The sequence below is a fragment of the Phoca vitulina genome, unplaced genomic scaffold (genome assembly GCF_004348235.1).
Source record: "Phoca vitulina isolate PV1807 unplaced genomic scaffold, GSC_HSeal_1.0 scaffold5, whole genome shotgun sequence".
In the NCBI taxonomy this organism is placed as follows: domain Eukaryota; kingdom Metazoa; phylum Chordata; class Mammalia; order Carnivora; family Phocidae; genus Phoca; species Phoca vitulina.
The window spans coordinates 39244397-39267598 of NW_022589708.1; the positions used below are offsets into that span (position 1 = coordinate 39244397).

The window sequence follows — 23202 nt, forward strand, 5'->3', positions numbered from 1 at the left end:
ATCTTATGATTAAGAACTTCAACCCATTAGTCATTGATTACCACATGAAATCCAGTTCTCATAGGAAATCCAAGATATATACTTGCTTAGTATATTAATTTATAAAATGAACTGGTGCCCAAGAAACTTCTAGTGATGACCAGTAAGTTTGTTTATTTTTTCAGTATCATAAAAATTTTTTAAGACAATTGTGGACATATGAGTATGTGTTGGGTTTTAAATGATATTAAGAATTACTTATTTTGTTAGATGTGATAATGGTGTTGTAGTTTTATTAAGAGAAAACCCTTTACTGGTAGTGATGGATTTTGAAGAATTTATAGAAACAGCAATATAAAGTCTGGAATTTGTTTTAATGATACTCCAGCAAAATACTAATAGTGATGATAATGGTGATAGTAATGATGGGAATAAATTAAACAATGAAATGTTAGTGGTTGTTGAGGTTGGATAATGGATATATAGAGCCTTATTATACTGTTGTTCCTATTTTTTCATATGTTTTAAAATTCTCAAAATGCAAAGTTTATTTTAAGTATATAGTGGGAGGCTGATATAAAACTCAGAACCAATATATGAAATATCCAAGTTCTTCCTTTTTCTATTAATTGTTTTTAACCAAAGATATGGTTTATTATACAAAAGTATAGCCAGATGGTTGTGTATATAGCAAGCATATTTTATACATTGAAGTATATTTCAAATGGTGAAATTGCAATTAAACAGAGATTTTCAGTAATTACATTTGTATTTGGAAGACTAGAATGTAAATTGGCACTTGCCTCCATTAAAGACCTTTTGAGTAAAATAAAGTCTTTGAAAATTCTCTTTAGAATTTAGCAATAAAATCATTCAGCAGAAACCTCAGCCCTTCTCTGTTTGTATGACACCCAGGGGGAGTTTAAGGACAGAACATGACAAGTATCCTTTGGCAACCAAATAGATGGTGTCTCTATATTCTAGGCACATCTGAGTCTTAGAGCATACTTAGTCAGCTACCCCGCAAATAATACACTCACATGCAAAATGTCTTGTACTGAGTTTTGTCACCTTTTCCGCATATAGAGACTTAGACTATTCTCAAATAGCAGGGTAAATCATATTTCTTTAAGAAGTTAGCTCATTATTGTGATCATACACTCCATGTATAATTCAATAAAATCATTACTTCTAAGAAGATACTAAGGGGGATTTTCAGTAGAAGTTTGCTATTTTTAACAACTGTAACTAGACCGATGAAAGAATTTGACTAACTTAAAAGCAAACAAAAACAATAATGTGATCAGATCAGGAACAACTTATTACCACTAATTTCGAATTAAGGCTTAATCTTGTACCATTGAGAATCATGAATAGAGTTATTTTTATATCTGGCATTTCTTTTAAATGTGATTTTAAAGGATTTTCTGCTGTTTAATCATGTGCAAAATTGCAGATTATATTTACTTTTTTAAGCCCTGTCTGTTCCTATGCTTCTGCCTCTACCTGGACTGTATGTGAATCAGTTCGTGAACTTCTCACTAAGGATAATTTTGATACCTGAGAATATGTATGGTTAATATTTATTCAGGTCTACTTACGAGTCAGGAATGCTAGTAAATGTTTTAATGTATTGTTTATGATCCCACACCAATATTACAAGTTAGACAGTACCATAAGTCACCTGAATTTCAGAAAATTTCAGTTATTTGTCTGAAACTACTTAACAGGTAGGTGAGGTAGACTATGAACTTAGGAGTGCCTGACTCCACAGCTTTTGCTCTTACTATGCAGAGAAACCACCTTCACTGTACGTATGTTTTGCAGCAGAGTCATCGTTGGCATTGAGTTTGAAATTCTAGGGCACTAATGTTATATATATATTACATGTACTGTGTGTATACATATGTGTGTGTATATGTATACAGGTATATACATCTTCCAGCTGCCCTAAGCACCTCCTTCTGGGGCACCTGGGTGGCTCAGTTGGTTAAGTGTCCGACTCTTGATTTCCCCTCAGGTCATGATCTCAGGGTCGTGGGATCGAGCCCCGCATCAGGCTCTGCTCTGGCTGTGGAGCCTACTTAAGATTCTCTCCCTCTGCCCCTCCCCTCCCCTGGAGGTGAAAAAAAAAGCTCCTTCTCAGGCTGTTGGAGAAAACTCTCTATGCTTCTGGGCGGACTTTAGGGATCTGGTTCCCATGGAAGTGGGCTCACCTTTCAGCTCTCATAGCAGAGTTCTTATCAACACTAATCTTATTTTTTAAGAGAAAATTTGGGAAATTGAATCTTAAGAAGATGAGTTGGTTGAGTGGTCCACTAGTGAGGTGAACAACTTGTGAGAGATTGCAGTTTTGTTTTTTTGTGTTTTTTTTTGGCTTTGGGTTACTGGCAATTTCATCCTTAGTAGAACCCTGCAGACCATACAGTATAAAATATTTTTATACAGAGGCATTAAAAGGGAAGGCTTTGCCTATAGTTACATAGTTTGCGAGTCAAGAATAAAACTCACAAATTCCACCTCTTGCTTAGTGCTCTTTTCAGTGGAATGATTTTTCCTTTTCATGACACTTACACCTTTTCTTCTTCTTTTTTTTTCTCACACCTTTTCCTCAAAGAAAACCTGTATGATTTTTTGATTAACAATTGTCTCTCCCATGATCAGTAAGGACTATTTGCTCCCCTTTCTATTCTCTGTGCATGACAGCACCTGGCACAGAGGAGACCAGCAATGTGTGTTTGTGACTGAATGGATAAATCAATATTTCAAAAACTCATGAAACACAATCAGACAGATTAAAAGTGTTCTATCAAGATAAAAATGAACGAAAAAACAAAAGCTACGGAGAAGTGCACCATGTTAACTGTAGCTATCTTCAGTTTGGAACATTGACTTCTTTTTAATTGTCTCTATTTTCCACAACTTTAATAATGTATTCAAAATTATATTTTCATTTGGTGTGAGGTGACATAAATGGAAAGCACCTGATAGCTGAGAAAAAAATTCATTCTTAATACTACAAAATTTACATTAAAATACTCTTCCTGTCAGTTGTACATGCTAAGAAATATTGAGAATTTAAAATATCTGGGCATGAGAGACAGACTGTCATTTTGGGAAGAAAAAATAAACAAGTTAATTAAATAAAAAAGACTTTGAAAGATTCAGAAAAGATATATAAATCCAAATTTCAATCCTAAGAATTTGTGCTAATACTAACCTGCAGGAAAAAACAATCATTAACCATAATTTGCTTTGAGAATTAAACAGGAATTTGATTTTTTGGCACAGTATTGTATTAAATAATTTTATGAACTGTGCTTATAATTTTTCTAAGTAGCCTGGGTTAAGCTAATTATACAGACTCAAAGAAAATTGCTCAGAAGTTTTATATTGTCACCTGCTGTGTTCATTTCCCTATGGAATTTTCGTAATCAGTTCATGGTGAACCTACAATACTGGACCCTGAGTTAATGAATGTAGAGTTCCTTAGAGAATAGTATAGAGAAAGAGAAATCAATCCTACTGTGATTTCAGTTTAAAGGGGGAAAAAGGTACCAAAAACCAAGCAACTAAAATAATAATAATAGTAATAATAGTAATAATAATAATAATAATAATAATAATTTGATTACCCTTTTTATCCTGGGAGACTCTAATTTTTTCGCTTTATTAAATATATATTTCTAAATCTAACTTCAAAACTTATCTATTGTTATCTATTTTCACCTCAAAATCAGAGGGCAGAAAGGTTTCTGGAATAGAATCTTCTAAATTATAAACCAAATATTTATCTCCCCATCTCCCCTCTATCTACCTACTATCTGTGTTCTGTTGCTAATAATAACACTTAGTGCCTTATAGCAGCACACATTCATAAACTCACAGTATCTTTAAGAGTCTGAACATGGTTTGGCTCTGTTCTCTGGGTAGGGTCTCAAAAGCCGGCAATCAAGATGTCAGCCAGGTTACATTCTCATCTGCAGGCAAACCGTGGAAGAATTTAATAAGATTTTTCATACCATTAGCAGAATTTATTTCCTTGCATTTGTTGGACTGAGCACCCCAGCATCTTTCTGGGCATCAGCTGAAGACTGCTCTCAGCTCCTAGAGGCCACCCTCAGCTGCTAGATACACATGCCTCCCAACATATCTACTTACTTCTTTAAAGCCAGTTGTAGAGACAGAGTCTCTAGAGTGAGTTTGTAGCAGCATAACATCTTATAGAACTTAACTTAATCACAGAAGTGACATTCTAGCACCATTGCCATATTCTATTGGTTAGAAGCAAGTCTCAGGTCCCGCCCACACTCCAGGGAAGGGGATACACACAGTTGTGAGTACCAGGAGGTGGGGACCCTGAAGGGCCACCCTAAAGTATGTCTGCCACAATCTATATAAGTCTTGGTCATATCTTCATGTTCAAAAGTTTTTGCTTAAGATCCTTTATTGACTTTTCCATGATTTACTTATTTATTAATTTATCTATTCATTCTGTAAATACTCCCGTAGAGGCTGCTGTGGTGCCAAGTACTATACTAGGTTCTAGGAATAGACATTAAAACCAAGACTTCCGGAGCTTACAAAAACCCTCTGATACCACCCTGGAAGAGCCAGAGTTCTTAATCTAGAGTTCCTTAGTCGGAGGAGAAGAAGCCTATGAATTGGTTTTTGGGAATCTGTGAAGTTCCTGAAATTGTTTTGCAATTTTCTTTTCTATGAGGTATATGCTATGAGCATTTATAAACTGTAAGAAGACCAAAAAAAAAGAAGAAAAAGGAAAAGAAACACTGATTTTTTTAGAAGATCCTGGATACCAGTATCTTCTAAATACCAGTGAACTATAATAAATGCTAATAGTAAGTGTATAAAAAAGTGGGTTTTAGCATATAATAAGTCTTAAATAAGTAATCAATAAAGATTCTTTTGATAAAAGTGATACTTTTATTTTTTTTTTAATTTCTTTTTAGGTAACTTGTACCTTTTTTTTTTTTACCTTAGAGAGAGAGAGCGAGAACATGCACACGTGCAGGAGCAGGGGGGAGGGGCAGAGAGAGAGGGAGAGAGAATCTTAAGCAGACTCCATGCTGAGCATGGAGCTTGACATGGGGCTTGATCCCAGGACCCTGAGATCACGACCTGAGCCAAAACCAAAAGTTGGACGCTCAACCAGCTCCACCACCCAGGTGCCCAGATAAAGTGATACATTCAAGAATTGACATTGGATGAATAGAAATTGTCTAAGTAAATAAAATGTTTGTGCGTGGGTGTGTGTGCATGTGTGCTAACACTCTCACCAGTGGGGGTTTCTTGGTGCTATGAAAGGTCATGGTGCTATGCAAGGTGCATGCTTGTGCAAGCAATGAATAGTTTATTATCTTTGGATCACATGCAAATATGATTAGCTCCACTACTTGGTCTTAGATTCCTAACCTCCAAAATGGGACTATTAATAATCTATAAAACTTTGGTCATAAAAATTACAGTTATTTGATATAGTTATTCACCTAGCACAGAATCTGAAACATAGTAGATACTCAATAAATGGTTGATATTAAATTATTCAAGTATGTGACAATAAATGAAACTGGATTGAGAAATAGGTTGGACCCAGATTTTGAATGATGGGAAGGATAGGATATGGCGGATAAGGGAAAAGACAGACTTGAGGGGCTTTTCAAGATTTTAGTTTGTGAGACATTGGAGAATTATGCAATTAAATCAATTAGAAAATATAAGAGAAAAACTCAGATTAGGAATTAATTTTTTCTTTAATTATAAAGTTTGAGCTGCTGGACAAAATAATCTAAGAGGTAGGAATAAAATTCTGCATTGGAAATTGGAAACTAACAAAATAGAAGGTGAATGAAATTCTTTGAGCAAATATGATTATGAGGAAAGAGAAGAAACCCAAAAAGAAATCATGACAAACCTTAACATTTAAGGCAGGCAAAGGTGAAGGTGGAGTGGAGTAAGGATATTCAAAAGCCTGGGGAGAAAGTACATGATATTTTTGGGAAGGCAATGTGGAATTGTTATTAAGAACAAAGACTGTGGAATCAAAATAATCTATGACCTAACTCACTGACCTCGGGGCCACAGGGCTATTGGCATTTAACACAGGCTCAGTTTACAGGTATCATTATATTTTATTGTTATTATCAATAGATAGTGAAAAGTGTAGAACAAACTAAACATGTATCTGATTATTTAGCAAAGTTTCCTATCAAGTTTTAAAAATTACCATAGTGAATTCTGAAATGCAAAATTGTTACACATTTAAAGAAAGAAATAAAATTCTAAAAAAAACCCAAAAACGTTAGTGTCAGATTCTAAACACTTTATGCTTTGAATTCTTTTCATGTGACTTTTTCATATTTATCATATCTGATGGGTGATCTCAAAACATCACTATTTGCTAAAGATTGATAAAAATTATATAGTAAAGCATATATATGCTCCAATATCTGCATTGTTTTACTTTAAAATGCTTATGTTCACTTTATTATTTTGAAGTATTTATTATTAATTATTCACAATACATTTTCTGTTTTATTACCATTTTTTTAATAGGTACAATGAAATGACTTTAAAATATTACCTAATGTAGTTAAAAGATGGCTGTAAAAGAGGCAAGGACATGAGCTTTCTCTGCTGGAAAGTTTGAGATCTCATCAATTTAAAGTATGACTTTAATTCCCCAATATAATTAGCTTTGAGTACTCATTTATTATAAATACTTAAAAGTTTTCAGTAATATTTTCTTGCATTTGAGCTAGTAAACCAGGTCACAGAGTGTTTAGTATTATAATAGAAAAAATCTGTAGTAACAATATGCCTCCTAGTGTAAAGTAAGGGTAATGTCAACTTTCATTGGTGTGGGGATGGAATCACATCTCCATAGCTGTATGCTGTCACATGAGTCATGCTTTAAGGACCCATAAGGAGAAATGGCAGTACTTAACCCTGGATGTGTGGTATGCCCTAGAGGTGAAATAACTATTATTTGTATGTCTGTGTATATAATAATTTGAGAGTGGTAGAAGTGATAGATAGAGATAAGCAAATCAGTAGTCGTATCTAAAAATAAGAAGCTTACTGATTTCATTAACTCTTAGAAGCATAAAATTGTTTTTATTTTTTAAGCTCAAAATAAAACCATCTCAGAAAACATGGAAATAATTACTAACTATAAAGGACATATACTCATAAAATCAAACTAGTATCTTATTTCATCTTTTTTTTTTTTACCCATCCAGAGATTTATTTTTTTTTACATTTTTTTATTTTATTATGTTCTGTTAATCACCATACATTACATCATTAGTTTTTGATGTAGTGTTCCATGATTCATTGTTTGCATATAACACCCAGTGCTCCATTCAGTACGTGCCCTCTTTAATACCCATCAAATCATACAAATAAATAAATAAATTGTCCATGAAGTTCTAAAACAATTTGAAATTTTTGACAAAATTATAAATGTTTGTCTGGAATGTCCCCAATTTACCTTAACACTATTTTGACACACATTTCTTCCAGTGGAATTATTCTGATTAGTGTGACTAACAAATACATATATGCCCAGATTTTAATTACCCTAACCCTAAAGTAAGTTTGCCAAATAAAATATAGGATGACCAGTTAAATTTGAATTTCATATAAACAATGACATTGGGGAGGGTCTGTGTATGTCCCAAATATAGCAATATTGCAATGTACCTTGTAATATTTAGGACTTACATAGACTAAAAATTATTTATTTATCTGATATTTAAATTTAATTTTTTTTAATTTTTTCTAAATCTGGTGACTTTACCCTAATGATGCACTATTTTAGTAAAATGGCTTTAAATGAATTAAATCATATAATTCAAATATTATGAGGATATCCCTGCTGTATATTTAATTGTAAATAAATTTCAAAGCAGTGATTAGTTGACCTTATATTAGAATTAGACATGTAACACTGCCCCATGTAAAAACATTATTTATTTACTTAAAAAAAAAAAAAAACACATCAGTTTCTGGTATAGTTATTTCTTGTCCAGAAAATAATCATATGTCAACATTAGAAGTTCAGCTTGTACTTAGATTCAACACTATAAATGCATTGTTCAATCATTGAATGATGATTTCTATGTTGGTCTTTTACTGTTGTTGCAAACAGAAATTCTGGTTAAAGTTTTTAATTCATGATTGTTTTGTTTGTTGTTTCTTTTGATACATATTTTACGATTCTTTATGTTTTCATTGGCTTTTACATGCTTTTTTTTTTTTCTTTCAGTATCTAATCTATAGATTTTAGGATCTTACCACTTTCAGGAGAGAACCTCGTCAACATGGGAGGAGGAGGTGGAGAGAGAGGGAGAAGGGGAGAGACAGTGTTTAATTTGTTTCTGGAATTTTAAGGCTTTGCTTACATATCCTAGAAAATATATCCATCTAGAAAACACAAAATACTTTTTAAAGACCTTAAAAGAAAGACACTGAGGGGAAATGTGTTGTACTGGTCAACTGCTGTGGAGCTAGAAGACTGAGCACAAACCAGGCCAGCCAAAACACCTTGGCAAGTTACTCTTCCCCAGTGACACCTGTCACATGGGGTGAGCACCAGACTACCTCCCTATAGACTTACTGTATAGATTGCAATGGGTTAACACATGTAATTCACTTAGAATAGTTCTAGCTTCATGGTAAGTTTTCAATTATGTTAGTGTCAGTATAACAATTAAAGTCAAACTTAAATAGTTATGTAAGCAAACTCTTTGGCTTCAACTCTGTCCTCACAGCTAATACACGAGAAAAGAACCATGAGACCCATCTTCCCTAAATTCCAATTTCTTGCTGACCAGTTGAGGAAAGATAGGTATTTTTTTTTTTTTTAGTGTATCGTGAATCATCAATATAATGTCTTAGCTCTGCATTTTCACATATATAGAAAATTTTGTGTTTAAAAATTGTGATTTAACACATTTGAAATGTTACATAGATTTAATAAAAAAAGAGAGAGAGAGAGCTTTTGAATAATAACGTGGAGGAATTTGGCATTTCTGTAAGATCAACCCAAGCATCTACAAATAGATTTAACTGGTAAACACTTAGTTATATATGAGGAATATTAATGAAAATCTTACGATATTCCAGAATCCTTATCTTTACTAGAATTTGGGACCTTTACTAGATTTATTCCTAATTGGCCAGAAAACTCTTTATTTCTTTGCAATTAGTAATAACCTAATTCATAGTCAGATCTGCAAACAGGCAATGTACTGTACTTTGGGCAAATTTACCATTTAATCTCTGCAAATCAACAGTGCAGTTAAAAATAACATAATAACAATTTCAATTTAAATGCTCATTGGAAGGAAGGAGTTAAACCATAAACTTCTTAAAGTGCAGGCACTGGTTTCATTGATTTTTTTTTCTTGTTTTTGTGTTTTGATATGAACAGCTATTTTATCATTCCTCAGTGTTCAGGTGAAAAATGCTTTCACACTGGCATAAAATAAGAAAATTTGAACTGGTTTTTAAAATATTCCATGAAAGAAAAAAGAAATTGCTTTAGTTAAGGAAGGGTGTGCATTATATTGTATTTCTTTACGATGCTAAGCACTCTATGACAATTGTGAAGCTGTATCTAGGGGCCAAAAATAGATGCAGGGGCCCCACAGAACAACACACTGAGTCTTAAGGAAGGTGCCATCCTGTCATAGGAAGAGTGGTGCCTCATTGGAATATTTTTCTCAAGGCCTCTCTTTATTCAGGAAATATATTTTTTTAAAAGAAGTAAAAAAGGGTTCTTCATTTGGAAGAGGATATTGAGTTCTGATTTAAGCTCCTTAAGAAATAGCTATAGAATATTTAACAGTAACTCTTTAGTAATCTCTCCTAAGTCAGAACTATTGTGCAGTAGATTATGTTTTAAAAATCAGAAGTGCAGGTATTTTGAGCCAGAAATACCAATACTCCACGTACAGTGAAGTCTTGACATAAGTGACAAGCAACATAAGAGAGAAGAGAAATTGGTCTATAGTCTATCAATTTTACATGATGCTAGCACAGTCGGAAGGCTTTTTAGTGCTTTAGTTTGTTGTTCAAAAAAGGTATTGAGTAGGAAGGTATTTTATGATCTGTAGGGCCCTAGGAACATATGCTTTGGAATAAGGAAAATTGAGGTTGACATCCGCCCTGTACTTTCTAGTGATGTTGTGAAGTCTCTCTCTCTTTCTCTCTGTCCCTGTTTCTCTATTTCTCAATCCCATTCTCTCTCCCTTTATCTCTCTTGTTCTTTCAGTCTTGCTCTCTTGCTCTCTGTCCCTTAAGATCATAATGTAACTGTTAAAGTATTAGAAATAATTTAAGCAAAGTGTCCTGAATAAGGTCTGGCAGATGTAATCAGAGCTCAAAAATGTCAGTAATATTTTTATTAGTGAGAAATGCTCTCTCTTTCCACACCTAGTCCTAACAATATGACATTTCTAATCAAATTTGAGTTAAACTGAAGACATAATCTGAGTAAATAAATGAGGAAAAACCTGTGGGATATTTCCATGAATCATGTGCTATGTGCTGGCATTTTTATGAACACAGGGAACTGAATTTTGACTGTTCAGACAACACTATTATCTACTTCATAGTTTTAAAAAAGAATTATAGTTTAATGATTTTTTTTCAAATATAAAGTCAGAGGAAAGGCAAGATGCATAATTTGCATAGTTTAGGTGGTTACTGAGTAGTTTTAAAATTCTCAAATGGTCAACTCTTCAAAATAATCTGCCAAATGTATATGGAAAGCATATATTTTCATAAAGAGTTTTTAAAACTGAAAACCCACTCTGTCTTCTGTTATGCTTATCTTCACACAATAAAAATATATAAATTATTGATTTAAGTCACTCTTAATATATATTTGAATTAGTAATAGTAACCCGTAGTGAAATAAAATTACTGTGGAAGAGATAAGGACAAGATAAAACATACACTTATGATATATATTTTTATGTTAACAAAAATGATAAATTGGCAATAATTTGTGTATTACACCAAAAATGCTATTGATACAGAAATCAAATTTTCTATTTCATTTGGAGTGTGTTTCTATATTCCTTATATCTTCAATTGCTTATTTATTTGGACCCCGAATGAATTGAGGCAGACATTCTGATTACTGTTAGAAAACCTGATACATGGCATGGATTTTCTCATTTTCCCTGAATTGTATGAGCACCTGGGATAATGTCTCCTTTCTCCATAGCTAAGTATTCCTTTCCTCTTTGATATTAGCTACAATGTGATCACACTCTTGCAACATTAGTGACACACACCCAAAGATCTCAGTACACACCACACCAAGTTGGAGGTCGCCATGGAGGGAAAAGGCAAAAGTAAAGGGAGACCTTGAGAGGAGACCTTGAGACCATTGTAAATTCCTTTGCTACTATTCAAGGTTATAGTCTATAGAGATCATCTTCTTTCTGTTTTCCTTACTGACAGTTATATTTTTCCTCTTCTCGTAATTCAAGATGCTAATTTTGCCCTACAACATTTTAATCTATTTCCCCACTATTTTAGGAACTGTTACTTCCTTTCTTGTCCTGTGGTGACATGGAGGTCGGGTGGGCCAGCACGCCTAAAGAGTCCCTCGGTTTGATTCTGGGCCTGAGTGTAGCTTAGGGTGTCTCCTGCTTGGAGTAGTTTGACAGAACTTTCTTCTATTAGCTTTAGGGTGAGGTTCAAACTCTGTCTATTCCCTTTGCCTCTTTCCTAGCACTATTAGTTTGGGGAATTGGAGGTTTGAATGAACAATGTGACTTCTCCTCTTATTACAAGTGGCTGGAACAAAATGGTAACTCTAATGCTGTCTCTCTGTACTAGTGAAGCAAAATGAAGGGCCTTTTTAAATATTAAAATTGTTTTTCACCCTCTAATGTTTATTCAGAAGAAATGTGTGAGATCGTAAATATGTGAGACTTTGTAATTATTAAAAAATCAGTATGGTGTCCTTAAAGTTTTAGACTTTAGCATGTTTTCCCCAGGCAGTAAGAGTAGCTTATGGAAATTACACAATAAATTAAAAGTTTAATCTTAAACTTAATGATACTCTGTAAACTCTATTATCAATTATCATAGATATCTAACTTACAGTTTTGCTGAAATTTTTTATTAGCTTTTATCTATCTGTTTACGTTTTGAAGGACAGATATACCACAAAATATGCAGTTATGAAATACCCTCTGATCCAGATTGTCCCCAAAGAAGCAAATTTCTTCCCTTTATACCTTATTCATTGGTTCATTCTTTCATTCAAATATTTTTCATTTATTCCAAAATCTATTTATTGCAAAAATTTCATTTTTTATTTATTCACACAGTTGGCAAATTTTTTACTGAATCCTTATTTCTGTTGCAGGATGTTGAAGAAGCACATTTTAAAAATGTGCTATTGTTCATGTGCTTTCGTCTACTTAAGTAATGCTCATTTTATTCACACTTTCTATGGAAAAGAGGATTTTGTATAAAATATGGAATCACGTAATAATAAATAAGTTATGAAACAGTCTCAAAAATGATCAACTCCTTAACTGGAAGATTTCCTCAGTCATTTTAATTATGACTTAGGTGAATATTTATCAGGAAATTTTACTATCCAACATCTGGATCACCATTACAATGAAAGCAGAAAGAAGACCTGTTACTTCATCCTCCTTCCTACAGGAGCAAGCAGATTTTACTCCAGAATTCCAATGCCCTTGCCTTCAGCATATTTTGCTGAGCACTTGTCGCCATCTAACTTATTTATGAGTTTGTATTAGAATGGAAGCTCCATGAGACGTTTTGGTCAGTGCTGTATCCCCAGTGCCTAGAGCGATGCCTACCACGTAGGGAGCACTTAATCAATGTGTTAAAAAAGCAATGAATGAATATGAAAAACGCTCACTGCAGTCGTATTGGGTATTCGACATACAGTAGGGAGGGAAATCTGTACATTTTTATTAACACGGATAGAAGCACAAAAAATGTTGCAGTGACCCTCTGTGCCAGAGGCAGTGAACCAGTCATTTGTTCTCACTGCCTGTCCTCCTAATTCTGATTATGTGTGGGAAAAATAAGTGAGTGGGTAAGCTCTAATCCCAAGAACCATTGATAGATGAAAGGGCTGCCTGCAGCTTAAAGAGCTGCATGAATGCTGAAGGCAGCCTTTTGATTTCCATTTCACTCCACCAAACTGCATTTTAGATCCTGCAAATCTTGGCAAACCCTCAAGGAGGTGGATGCCCCTGTTATCCAGAATAATGAATTGTACTTGAAAAAGTGAACTCAGCCAATGTTGCTGTTGGAAAAAAAAAAAAAAAAATGGCTCTAGCACATGATAAATGAATATTTCTACCCCACACTGAGAATTATAGGAGAAAAAAATGCAGTCATTTGAGACACACAAGACATTGTATAATAAATATTGTCTTTGGATCGTCAAGTCTATTAAGATAATGTATGGAAAACATGTTTATTCATCTGGCAAAACATAAATAAATAAAAACTGTTAAATAAGTAATCAGAGTGCCAGTTCTGCTGAATAGTCTGTCATGTGGACACTTCATTTACTGTTTAGCTGAAGGCTGAACAGGACAGACCAGGAGCCAAGTAGACAATAACTTTTAAATATAGATGAGGCTTTATTATTAAGCCTACAGTTCAATATTTGTAAGAGCTGCTTGTAAAAGTCACGTATCGTCCTTTGGTATTTTCTCCTTTGTTCCTTTATGTCTTTTCTTTCAGAACTTTTAATTTTTAACTTTTGTATTCAACAACGTAAAATATCATAGGACGTACATACAAGGAGTCCCGGATACCACAAAGTTACATGTGTATTACTTGTTGATTTTCGTTTTTACCAAAATGCAGTTTCTGCATAAATCCAGTGATTTTGTCCTCAGATAGCATAATTTGGGTCAGCTCTAGTACAAATATTATTTTGGTCAAGTATTTTATCCAATATGTAGAAAATATAGACGAATCTACAACTCCAGTTTGTTTGTTTGTTTGTTTTTAAGATTTTATTTATTTATTTGACAGAGAAAGACACAGCGAGAGAGGGAACACAAGCAGGGGGAATGGGAGAGGGAGAAGTAGGCTTCCCGCCGAGCAGGGAGCCTGATGTGGGGCTCAGTCCCAGGACCCTGGGATCATTACCTGAGTCAAAGGCAGACGCTTAACGACTGAGCCACCCAGGCGCCCCAAAACTCCAGTTTATAGATATGTATGTATGCCAGTTGTAGTAAATTTGGATAGAAGATATATTTGATATGCCATAAATATTCTCGAAATTAATATTATTGCACTAATATAGGAAATTTCAGATGTAATAGTATGCTAAAGTATAAATCTAAAGGATTCTTATGCCTCCTTTATCATCCAACACCCAGAAACCTACTAAATGTCACAGTTTGATCAGTATGTGATTGCCTCATCTAGTTGGAACTTTTCAGCCTTACTTAAAACCAAGTATTAAATCAGAAGGAGATACTATAGAAAGTGATGCAGTTGTCGTTCCCCCAGCAGAGATATCTTTGGGGAAGACTGCATAGAAATTACTTGCAAAACATATTGATAATGGATAGTGTCCATTGACTGATGGGATTGAGAAGGAATTTATCATTTGTTCTATTTTTCTATGTATATTAATTTTATATTTCAGGCCTATGTTCATTTCTCATAAAGGAAAATAGCTCTTGTTAATAATTTTTTAAATTATTTTTGGTAACCATTCAATTACCCATCTGGTCATTAAAACTTTCTTAGGTTCATTTTAATTAAGAGAGATATGCTAATGTTGGATGGAATAAATGTATAATTAGTAATATATAATAATTTACCTGAAATAATAGAGATTCCTTTTTTATATTTAGGTCAGCAGAAAAAATTAGTTAGGTTGAATAAAAACTATTACTTGTCCCATTATCACCACAATGAGTTGCTGAAAATAAATGTGTACATACATAACTTTTATCTATCTATATACAAATTTAAATTCTTTTTAGAATATTCTATTCTGCAAAGAAAGATTACAGTATGAAGAATCATCTGTTGAGTCAGGTGCATTGGAAAAACATTGATTTCAAACTGAAAAATAATCTCTTTCTTTGAAGCAAGCAGAAGAACTCTGAGCTGCCGAGAGAGTTGCTGACAGAGTCAAAGAAAGCGTAAAATAACAAAATACCAGAGACAGGGAAGTCAGAGAGTGAGGAAAAATGGGGTCAAGATTGAGTGCTCACTTTGAGAAACTACATTTTGGAATATAAATCTCACAACCCAAAATATAAATTATAAAAAGTAGTATTTATAAAGAGGAGTCAAAATATCTATCATAAATGAAAAGGAAATGCATTGTTACAGCCATGTTTAATTAAAGAGAATCTTACTAGAGAAAATCAGTAAATAAAAAACTATACCAAAGTTCAATTGAACAGGCATATACTATGATTTTATGTTCTTGTACTTGTAATTTATTTGGTAATATCATGTATTTTTTCTTTTTTCTTTTTTCTTTTTAATATAATGTATTCTTTGTTTCAGAGGTACAGGTCTGTGATTCAACAGTCTTACACAATTCACAGTGCTCACCATAGCATACCCTCCCCAATGTCTATCACCCAACCACCCCATCCCTCCCACCCCCACCACTCCAGCAACCCTCACTTTGTTTCCTGAGATTAAGAATTCCTCATATCAGTGAGATCATATGATACATGTCTTTCTCTGATTGACTTATTTCGCTCAGCATAATACCCTCCAGTTCCATCCACGTTGTTACAGATGGCAAGATCTCATTCCTTTTGATGGCTGCATAATATTCCATTGTATATATATACCACTTCTTCTTTATCATTCATCTGTCGGTGGACATCTTGGCTCTTTCCATAGTTTGGCTATTGTGGACATTGCTACTATAAACAGTGGGGTGCACGTACCCCTCTGGATCCCTACATTTGTATCTTTGGGGTAAATACCCAGTAGTGCAATTGTTGGGTCATGGGGTAGCTCTATTTTCAACTTTTTGAGGAACCTCCATACTGTTTTCCAGAGTGGCTGCACCAGCTTGCATTCACACCAACACTGTAGGAGGGTTCCCCTTTCTCCGCATCCCCGCCAGCATCTGTCGTTTCCTGACTTGTTAATTTTAGCCATTCTGACTGGTGTGAGGTGGTATCTCATTGAGGTTTTGATTTGGATTTCCCTGATGCCAAGCGATGTTGAGCACTTTTTCATGTGTCTTTTGACCATTTGGATGTCTTCTTTGGAAAAATGTCTGTTCATGTCTTCTGCCCATTTCTTGATTGTATCATTTGTTCTTTGGGTGTTGAGTTTGATAAGTTCTTTATAGATTTTGGATACTAGCCCTTTATCTGATATGTCATTTGCAAATATCTTCTCCCATTCTGTCAGTTGTCTTTTGGTTTTGTTGACTGTTTCTTTTGCTCTGCAAAAGCTTTTTATCTTGATGAGGACCCAATAGTTCATTTTTGCCCTTGGTTCCCTTGCCTTTGGCGATGTTTCTAGGAAGAAGTTGCTGTGGCTGAGGTCGAAGACGTTGCTGCCTGTGTTCTCCTTTAGGATTTTGATGGACTCCTGTCTCACATAGAGGTCTTTCAACCATTTGGAGTCTATGTTTGTGTGTGGTGTAAGGAAATGGTCCAGTTTCATTCTTCTGCATGTGGCTGTCCCATTTTCCCAACACCATTTGTTGAAGACACTGTCTTTTTTCCATTGGACATTCTTTCCTTCTTTGTCAAAGATTAGTTGACCATAGAGTTGAGGGTCCATTTCTGGGCTCTCTATTCTGTTCCATTGATCTATGTGTCTGTTTTTGTGCCAGTACCATACTGTTTTGATGATGACAGCTTTGTAATATAGCTGGAAGTCCAGAATTGTGATGCCACCAGCTTTGCTTTTCTCTTTAAACATTCCTCTGGCTATTCGGGGTCTTTTCTGGTTCCATACAAATTTTAGGATTATCTGTTCCATTTCCTTGAAAAAAGTGGATGGTATTTTGATAGGGATTGCATTAAATGTGTAGATTGCTCTAGGTAGCATTGGCATCTTCACAATATTTGTTCTTCCAATCCATGAGCATGGAACATCTTTCCATTTCTTTATGTCTTCCTCAATTTCTTTCATGAGTATTTTATAGTTTTCTGAGTACAGATCCTTTGCCTCTTTGGTTAGATTTATTCCTAGGTATCTTATGGTTTTGGGTGCAATTGTACATGGGATCAACTCCTTAATTTCTCTTTCTTCTGTCTTGTTGTTGGTGTATGGGAATGCCACTGATTTCTGTGCATTGATATTATATCCTGCCACTTTACTGAATTTCTGTATGAGTTCTAGCAGTTTTGGGGTGGAGTCTTTGGGGTTTTCCACATAAAGTATCATATCATCTGCAAAGAGTGAGAGTTTGACTTCTTCTTTGCTGATTTGGATGCCTTTTATTTCTTTTTGTTGTCTGATTGCTGTGGCTAGGAATTCTAATACTGTGTTGAATAGCAATGGTGATAGTGGACATCCCTGCCGCATTCCTGACCTTAGGGGGAAAGCTCTCAGTTTTTCCCCATTGAGAATGATATTCGCTGTAGGTTTTTCATAGATGGCTTTTATGATATTGAGGTATGTACCCTCTATGCCTATACTCTGAAGAGTTTTGATCAAGAAAGGTTGCTGTACTTTGTCAAATGCTTTTTCTGCATCTATTGAGAGGATCATATGATTCTTGTTCTTTCTTTTGTTAATGTATTGTATCACATTGATTGATTTGCTGATGTTGAACCAAACTTGCAGCCCAGGGATAAATCCCACTTGGTCGTGGTGAATAATCCTTTGAATGTACTGTTGGATCCTATTGGCTAGTATTTTGGTGAGAATTTTTGCATCCATGTTCATCAGGGATATTGGTCTGTAGTTCTCCTTTTTGATGGGGTCTTTGTCTGGTTTTGGGATCAAGGTAATACTAGCCTCATAAAATGAGTTTGGAAGTTTTCCTTCCATTTCTATTTTTTGGAACAGTTTCAGAAGAATAGGTATTAATTCTTCTTTAAATGTTTGGTAGAATTCCCCTGGGAAGCCATCTGGCCCTGGCCTTTTGTTTGCTAGGAGATTTTTGATGACTGCTTCAATTTCCTTAGTGGTTATAGGTCTGTTCAGGTTTTCTATTTCTTCCTGGTTCAGTTTTGGTAGTTGATACATCTCTAGGAATGCATCCATTTCCTCTAGATTATCTAATTTGCTGGCATATAGTTGCTCATAATATGTTCTTTTAATTGTTTGTATTTCTTTGGTGTTGGTTGTGATTTCTCCTCTTTCATTCATGATTTTATTTATTTGGGTCATTTCTCTTTTCTTTTTGATAAGTCTGGCCTGGGGTTTATCAATCTTATTCATTCTTTCAAAGAACCAGCTCCTAGTTTTGTTGATCTGTTCTACTGTTCTTTTGGTTTCTATTTCATTGATTTCTGCTCTGATCTTTATTATTTCTCTTCTGCTGGGTTTAGGCTTTATTTGCTGTTCTTTCTCCAGCTCCTTTAGATGTAGGGTTAGGTTGTGTATTTGAGACCTTTCTTGTTTCTTGAGAAAGGCTTGTATTGCTATATACTTTCCTCTTAGGACTGCCTTTGCTGCATCCCAAAGATTTTGAACAGTTGTGTTTTCATTTTCATTTGTTCCCATGAATTTTTTAAAATTCTTCTTTAATTTCCTGGTTGACCCACTCATTCCTTAGTAGGATGCTCTTTGGCCTCCGTGTATTTGAGTTCTTTCCGACTTTCCTCTTTTGATTGAATTCTAGTTTCAAAGCATTGTGGTCCGAAAATATGCAGGGAATGATCCCAATCTTTTAGTACTGTTTGGGACCTGATTTGTGACCTAGGATGTGATCTCTTCTGGAGAATGTTCCACGGGCATTAGGGAAGAATGTGTGTTCTGTTGCTTTGGGATGGAATGTTCTGAATAGATCTGTGAAGTCCATTTGGTCCAGTGTGTCATTTAAAGCCTTTATTTCCTTGTTGATCTTTTGCTTAGATGATCTGTCCATTTCAGTGAGGGGGGTGTTAAAGTTCCCTACTATTACTGTATTGTTGTCGATGTGTTTCTTTGCTTTTGTTATTAATTGCCTTATATAATTGGCCGCTCCCATGTTAGGGGCATAGATATTTATAATTGTTAGATCTTCTTGTTAGATAGACCCTTTAAGTAGGATATAGTGTCCTTCCTCATCTCTTATTATAGTCTTTGGTTTAAAATATAATTTGTCTGATATAAGGATTGCCACCCCAGCTTTCTTTTGGTGTCTGATAGCATGGTAAATGGTTTTCCATCCCCTCACTTTCTATCTGGAGGTGTCTTTGGGTTTAAAATGAGTCTCTTGCAGACAGCATATCGATGGGTCTTTTTTCTTTTTTTTTTTTTTTATCCAATCTGATACCCTGTGTCCTTTGTTTGGGCATTTAGCCCATTTACATTCAAGGTAACTATTGAAAGATAGGAATTTAGTGCCATCGTATTGCCTGTAAGGTTACTGTTACCGTATATTGTCTCTGTTCCTTTCTGGTCTATGTTACTTTTACGCTCTCTCTTTCCTTAGAGGACCCCTTTCAATATTTCTTGTTGGGCTGGTTTCCTGTTTACAAATTCCTTTAGTTTTTGTTTGTCCTGGAAGCTTTTTATCTCTCCTTCTATTTTCAGTGACAGTTTAGCTGGACATAGTATTCTTGGCTGCATAGTTTTCTCATTTAGTGCTCTGAATATATCCTGCCAGTCCTTTCTGGCCTGCCAGGTCTCTGTGGATAAGTCTGTTGCCAGTCTAATGTTTTACCATTGTAGGTTACAGACCTCTTGTCCCGAGCTGCTTTCAGGATTTTCTCTTTGTCTCTGAGACTTGTAAGTTTTATTATTAGATGTCAGGGTGTTGACCTATTTTTATTGATTTTGAGAGGGGTTCTCTGTGCCTCCTGGATTTTGATGCCTGTTTCCTTCCCCAAATTAGGGAAGTTCTCTGCTATAATTTGCTCCAATATACCTTCTGCCCCTCTGTCTTTTTCTTCTTCTTCTGGGATCCCAATTATTCTAATATTGTTTCGTCGTATGGTATCACTTATCTCTCGAATTCTTCCCTCGTGATCCAGTAGTTGTTTATCTCTCTTTTTCTCAGCTTCTTTATTTTCCATCATTTGGTCTTCTATATCACTGATTCCCTCTTCTGCCTCATTTATTCTAGCAGTTAGAGCCTCCATTTTTGATTGCACCTCCTTAATAGCCTTTTTGATTTTGACTTGGTTAGATTTTAGTTCTTTTATTTCTCCAGAAAGGGTTTCTCTAATAACTTCCATGCTTTTTTCAAGCCCAGCTAGTATCTTTAAAATCGTGATTCTGAACTCTAGTTCCAACATCTTACTAATGTCCATATTGATTAGGTCCCTGGCAGTTGGTACTGCCTCTTGTTCTTTTTGTTAAGGTGATTTTTTCTGTCTTTTCATTTTGCCCAGTGGAGAATAGATGAATGATAGAACAAAATGCTAACAGGGTAACAACAACCCCAGAAAAATATACTCTAAACAAATCAGAAGAGACCTGAAACCAGGGGAAAAGAAAGGGAAAGAAAGAAAAACGAAAAAAAAAAAAAAAGAAAGAAAAAGAAAAAGTTAAAAAAAAAAGAATATGATCAAATATGATCAGGCTGGTGAATAGATCGGTGCCACACACTAGATTTTGGGCGTATTTTGGTCTGTTAGAAGAAACTGCCTCCCCAAATTTTAAAGAAACAAAAGCTTATATATGTACAAAAATAAGGGTAAATATGATGAAGGGATGGAATATGACTGTGAAGATGAAAATTATAAAAGATTTTATAAAAGGAATTGATAACAAGTTGGTTGAAAAAAGAAAGAAGAGAAATTAAAAAAAAGGGGGGGGAGAGAATGTGATCAGGCAGGAAACTAGAACAATACTATACACTAAGGATTTAGGGTATATTTTGTTCTGTTAGAAGAAACTGTATCTCAAAATTTTAAAGAGAGAACAACTTATGTATATACCAAAAATAAGGTTAACCACTATGAAGGGATAGAATATGACTCTAAAAATGAAAAATAAAAAAGATTTTTAAAAAAGAGATTGATAAGATGTTGGTTGAGAATGGGAAAAAGAAAAATTCCAAAAGAAAAAAGAAAATTAAAAAAAAAATTAACTTTGAAAGACTAAAGAATCAGGGGGAAAAAAGCCATGGATTCTATGTGCATTATTCCCCTAGCGGTGGAGTTCTGCCGTTTTCATTGATGGGTAAACTTGGTCTTGGCTGGCTGTTCTTGCTGATCTTCTGGGGGAGGGGCCTGTTGCCATAGTTCCCAAATGTCTGCCAGAGGTGGAATTGCCCCGCCCTTGCTGGGGGCTTGGCTAAGTAATCTGCTCGGGTTTGCTCTCGGGAGCTTTTGTTCCCTGCAAGCTTTCCCTACAGATTTGGAGGACGAGAGTGAAAATGGCGGCCTCCCAGTCTCCGCCCCAGAGGAGCCGAGAACTCCTCACAGAAATATATGACTGTGCATTTATGAGTTATACACTGAAATTCATACATAGAGCATTAAAAACTAGTTGAGCTTTAATCAATGTGTTTTCTTTATTATAAATGACTTTTTTTTATCACTTTTATATTCCATGTTTAGGTGGTGACACCTATTCATGTAGGTGTAGGGTTTTCAAAAAAAAAAAAAAGTATGACATATTTCTGGTGTCCCAACTATCTTTTGAAGAGTTTTACATTTTAGTTGCCTACAGAATCTCCCCTATTATTTAAAACTTTGTTATCTAATTAAGCAGTTAAAAATCAATTGAAAAAATACATGATATTGGGGAGGAGCAAGATGGCGGAGGAGTAGGAGACCTAAATTTTGTCTGGTCCAAAGAATTCAGCTAGATAGGGATCAAACCATTCTGAACATCTACAAACTCAAAAAGAGATCAAAGAAAAGAATAGTAGCAAATCTCTGAACAGAAAAGTGACCACTTTCTGGAAGGTAAGACGACGTGTGGAGAAGTGAATCTGAGGCGATATTAGGGAAGATAGATGGGGGGGGCCTCCATCAGCCACTACCAGCAAGTGATAGAGCAGCGAAGCACAAAATCCGAACTTGTAGAAGTCGCTCCGCTGAGGGACGTCGCTCCAGTGGCTAAGCGGGGAGTGGAACCCTCACTGGGACAGTGTGGTCTCAGCACCCTTGGGGTCACAGGAAGTCCGGGGGTGCCTGAGTGTGGCAGAGCTCCCAGGTATTGGAGCAGGGAAGCCAGCTGCAGAGACGGAGCAGAGGAGTGGGCTCTCAGACCGGGGTTGTCATAAACCATGATCCGCGGCACAGTCGGGCCACTGCTCTTCCAGCAGGGACCCAACAAGTGGCAGATCTGGGGAGACTCCCCTTCCTCCCCTGGGAGGAGCAGCGCGGGAGCACACCGCAGCAATCTGCTGGGTTTGGAGACTCCACATGGGGGTTGTGTGCCAGAGATAGAAATGCTAGGTCACAGGCCGGGTGAGCACGGAGTACAGCCGGAGACCGGGGAGACGGGAGTGATTGACTACTTTTCTCTGGGGCTCACTGAGGAGTGGGATTAGATAACAAAGTTTTAAATAATAGGGGAGATTCTGTAGGCAACTAAAATGTAAAACTCTTCAAAAGATAGTTGGGACACCAGAAATATGTCATACTTTTTTTTTTTGAAAACCCTACACCTACATGAATAGGTGTCACAACCTAAACATGGAATATAAAAGTGATAAAAAAAAGTCATTTATAATAAAGAAAACACATTGATTAAAGCTCAACTAGTTCTTAATGCTCTATGTATGAATTTCAGTGTATAACTTGTAAATGCACAGTCATATATTTCTGTGAAGTTTCTGGGATGTAAATTAAATACATTGAACAATTTCTCAATGACTAATGTATCACTACTTTGTACATTGAAGACATCTCTTTGATAGTGTATGCAAGAATATTTATTTTGGAAAAAATTATGCTGAATATGCAAGAAATTATACTTTCTTAAATTCAAATTAATTTTCAGTGAAAAAACCCATTGTTGTGTTTATTACAGCCACATTTTCCAAGTTAAAAGGCAACTAATCTCTCTCTAAATGATCTATGCTCTATTGGATTTTTACATGTTTAGTAGTTAATCTTCATAGTC

General features: G+C 35.2%; 1 protein-coding gene across 6 annotated transcripts in view; it reads left to right on the forward strand.

The window, feature by feature from the left end:
• Nucleotides 1-23202, forward strand: part of PCDH9 (protocadherin 9) — a 930050-nt gene that overhangs the window by 600233 nt on the left and 306615 nt on the right. The window contains exon 5 of one of the 6 annotated variants that reach the window (XM_032402889.1): nt 12392-14069. The exons of the other annotated variants lie outside the window; for them this stretch is intronic. Within the exon in view, the coding sequence (XP_032258780.1) occupies nt 12392-12399 (8 nt within the window). The 3' untranslated portion in view covers nt 12400-14069. Of the gene's footprint in view, nt 1-12391; nt 14070-23202 lie in introns of those variants that run through there. 6 annotated transcript variants of the gene reach the window in all.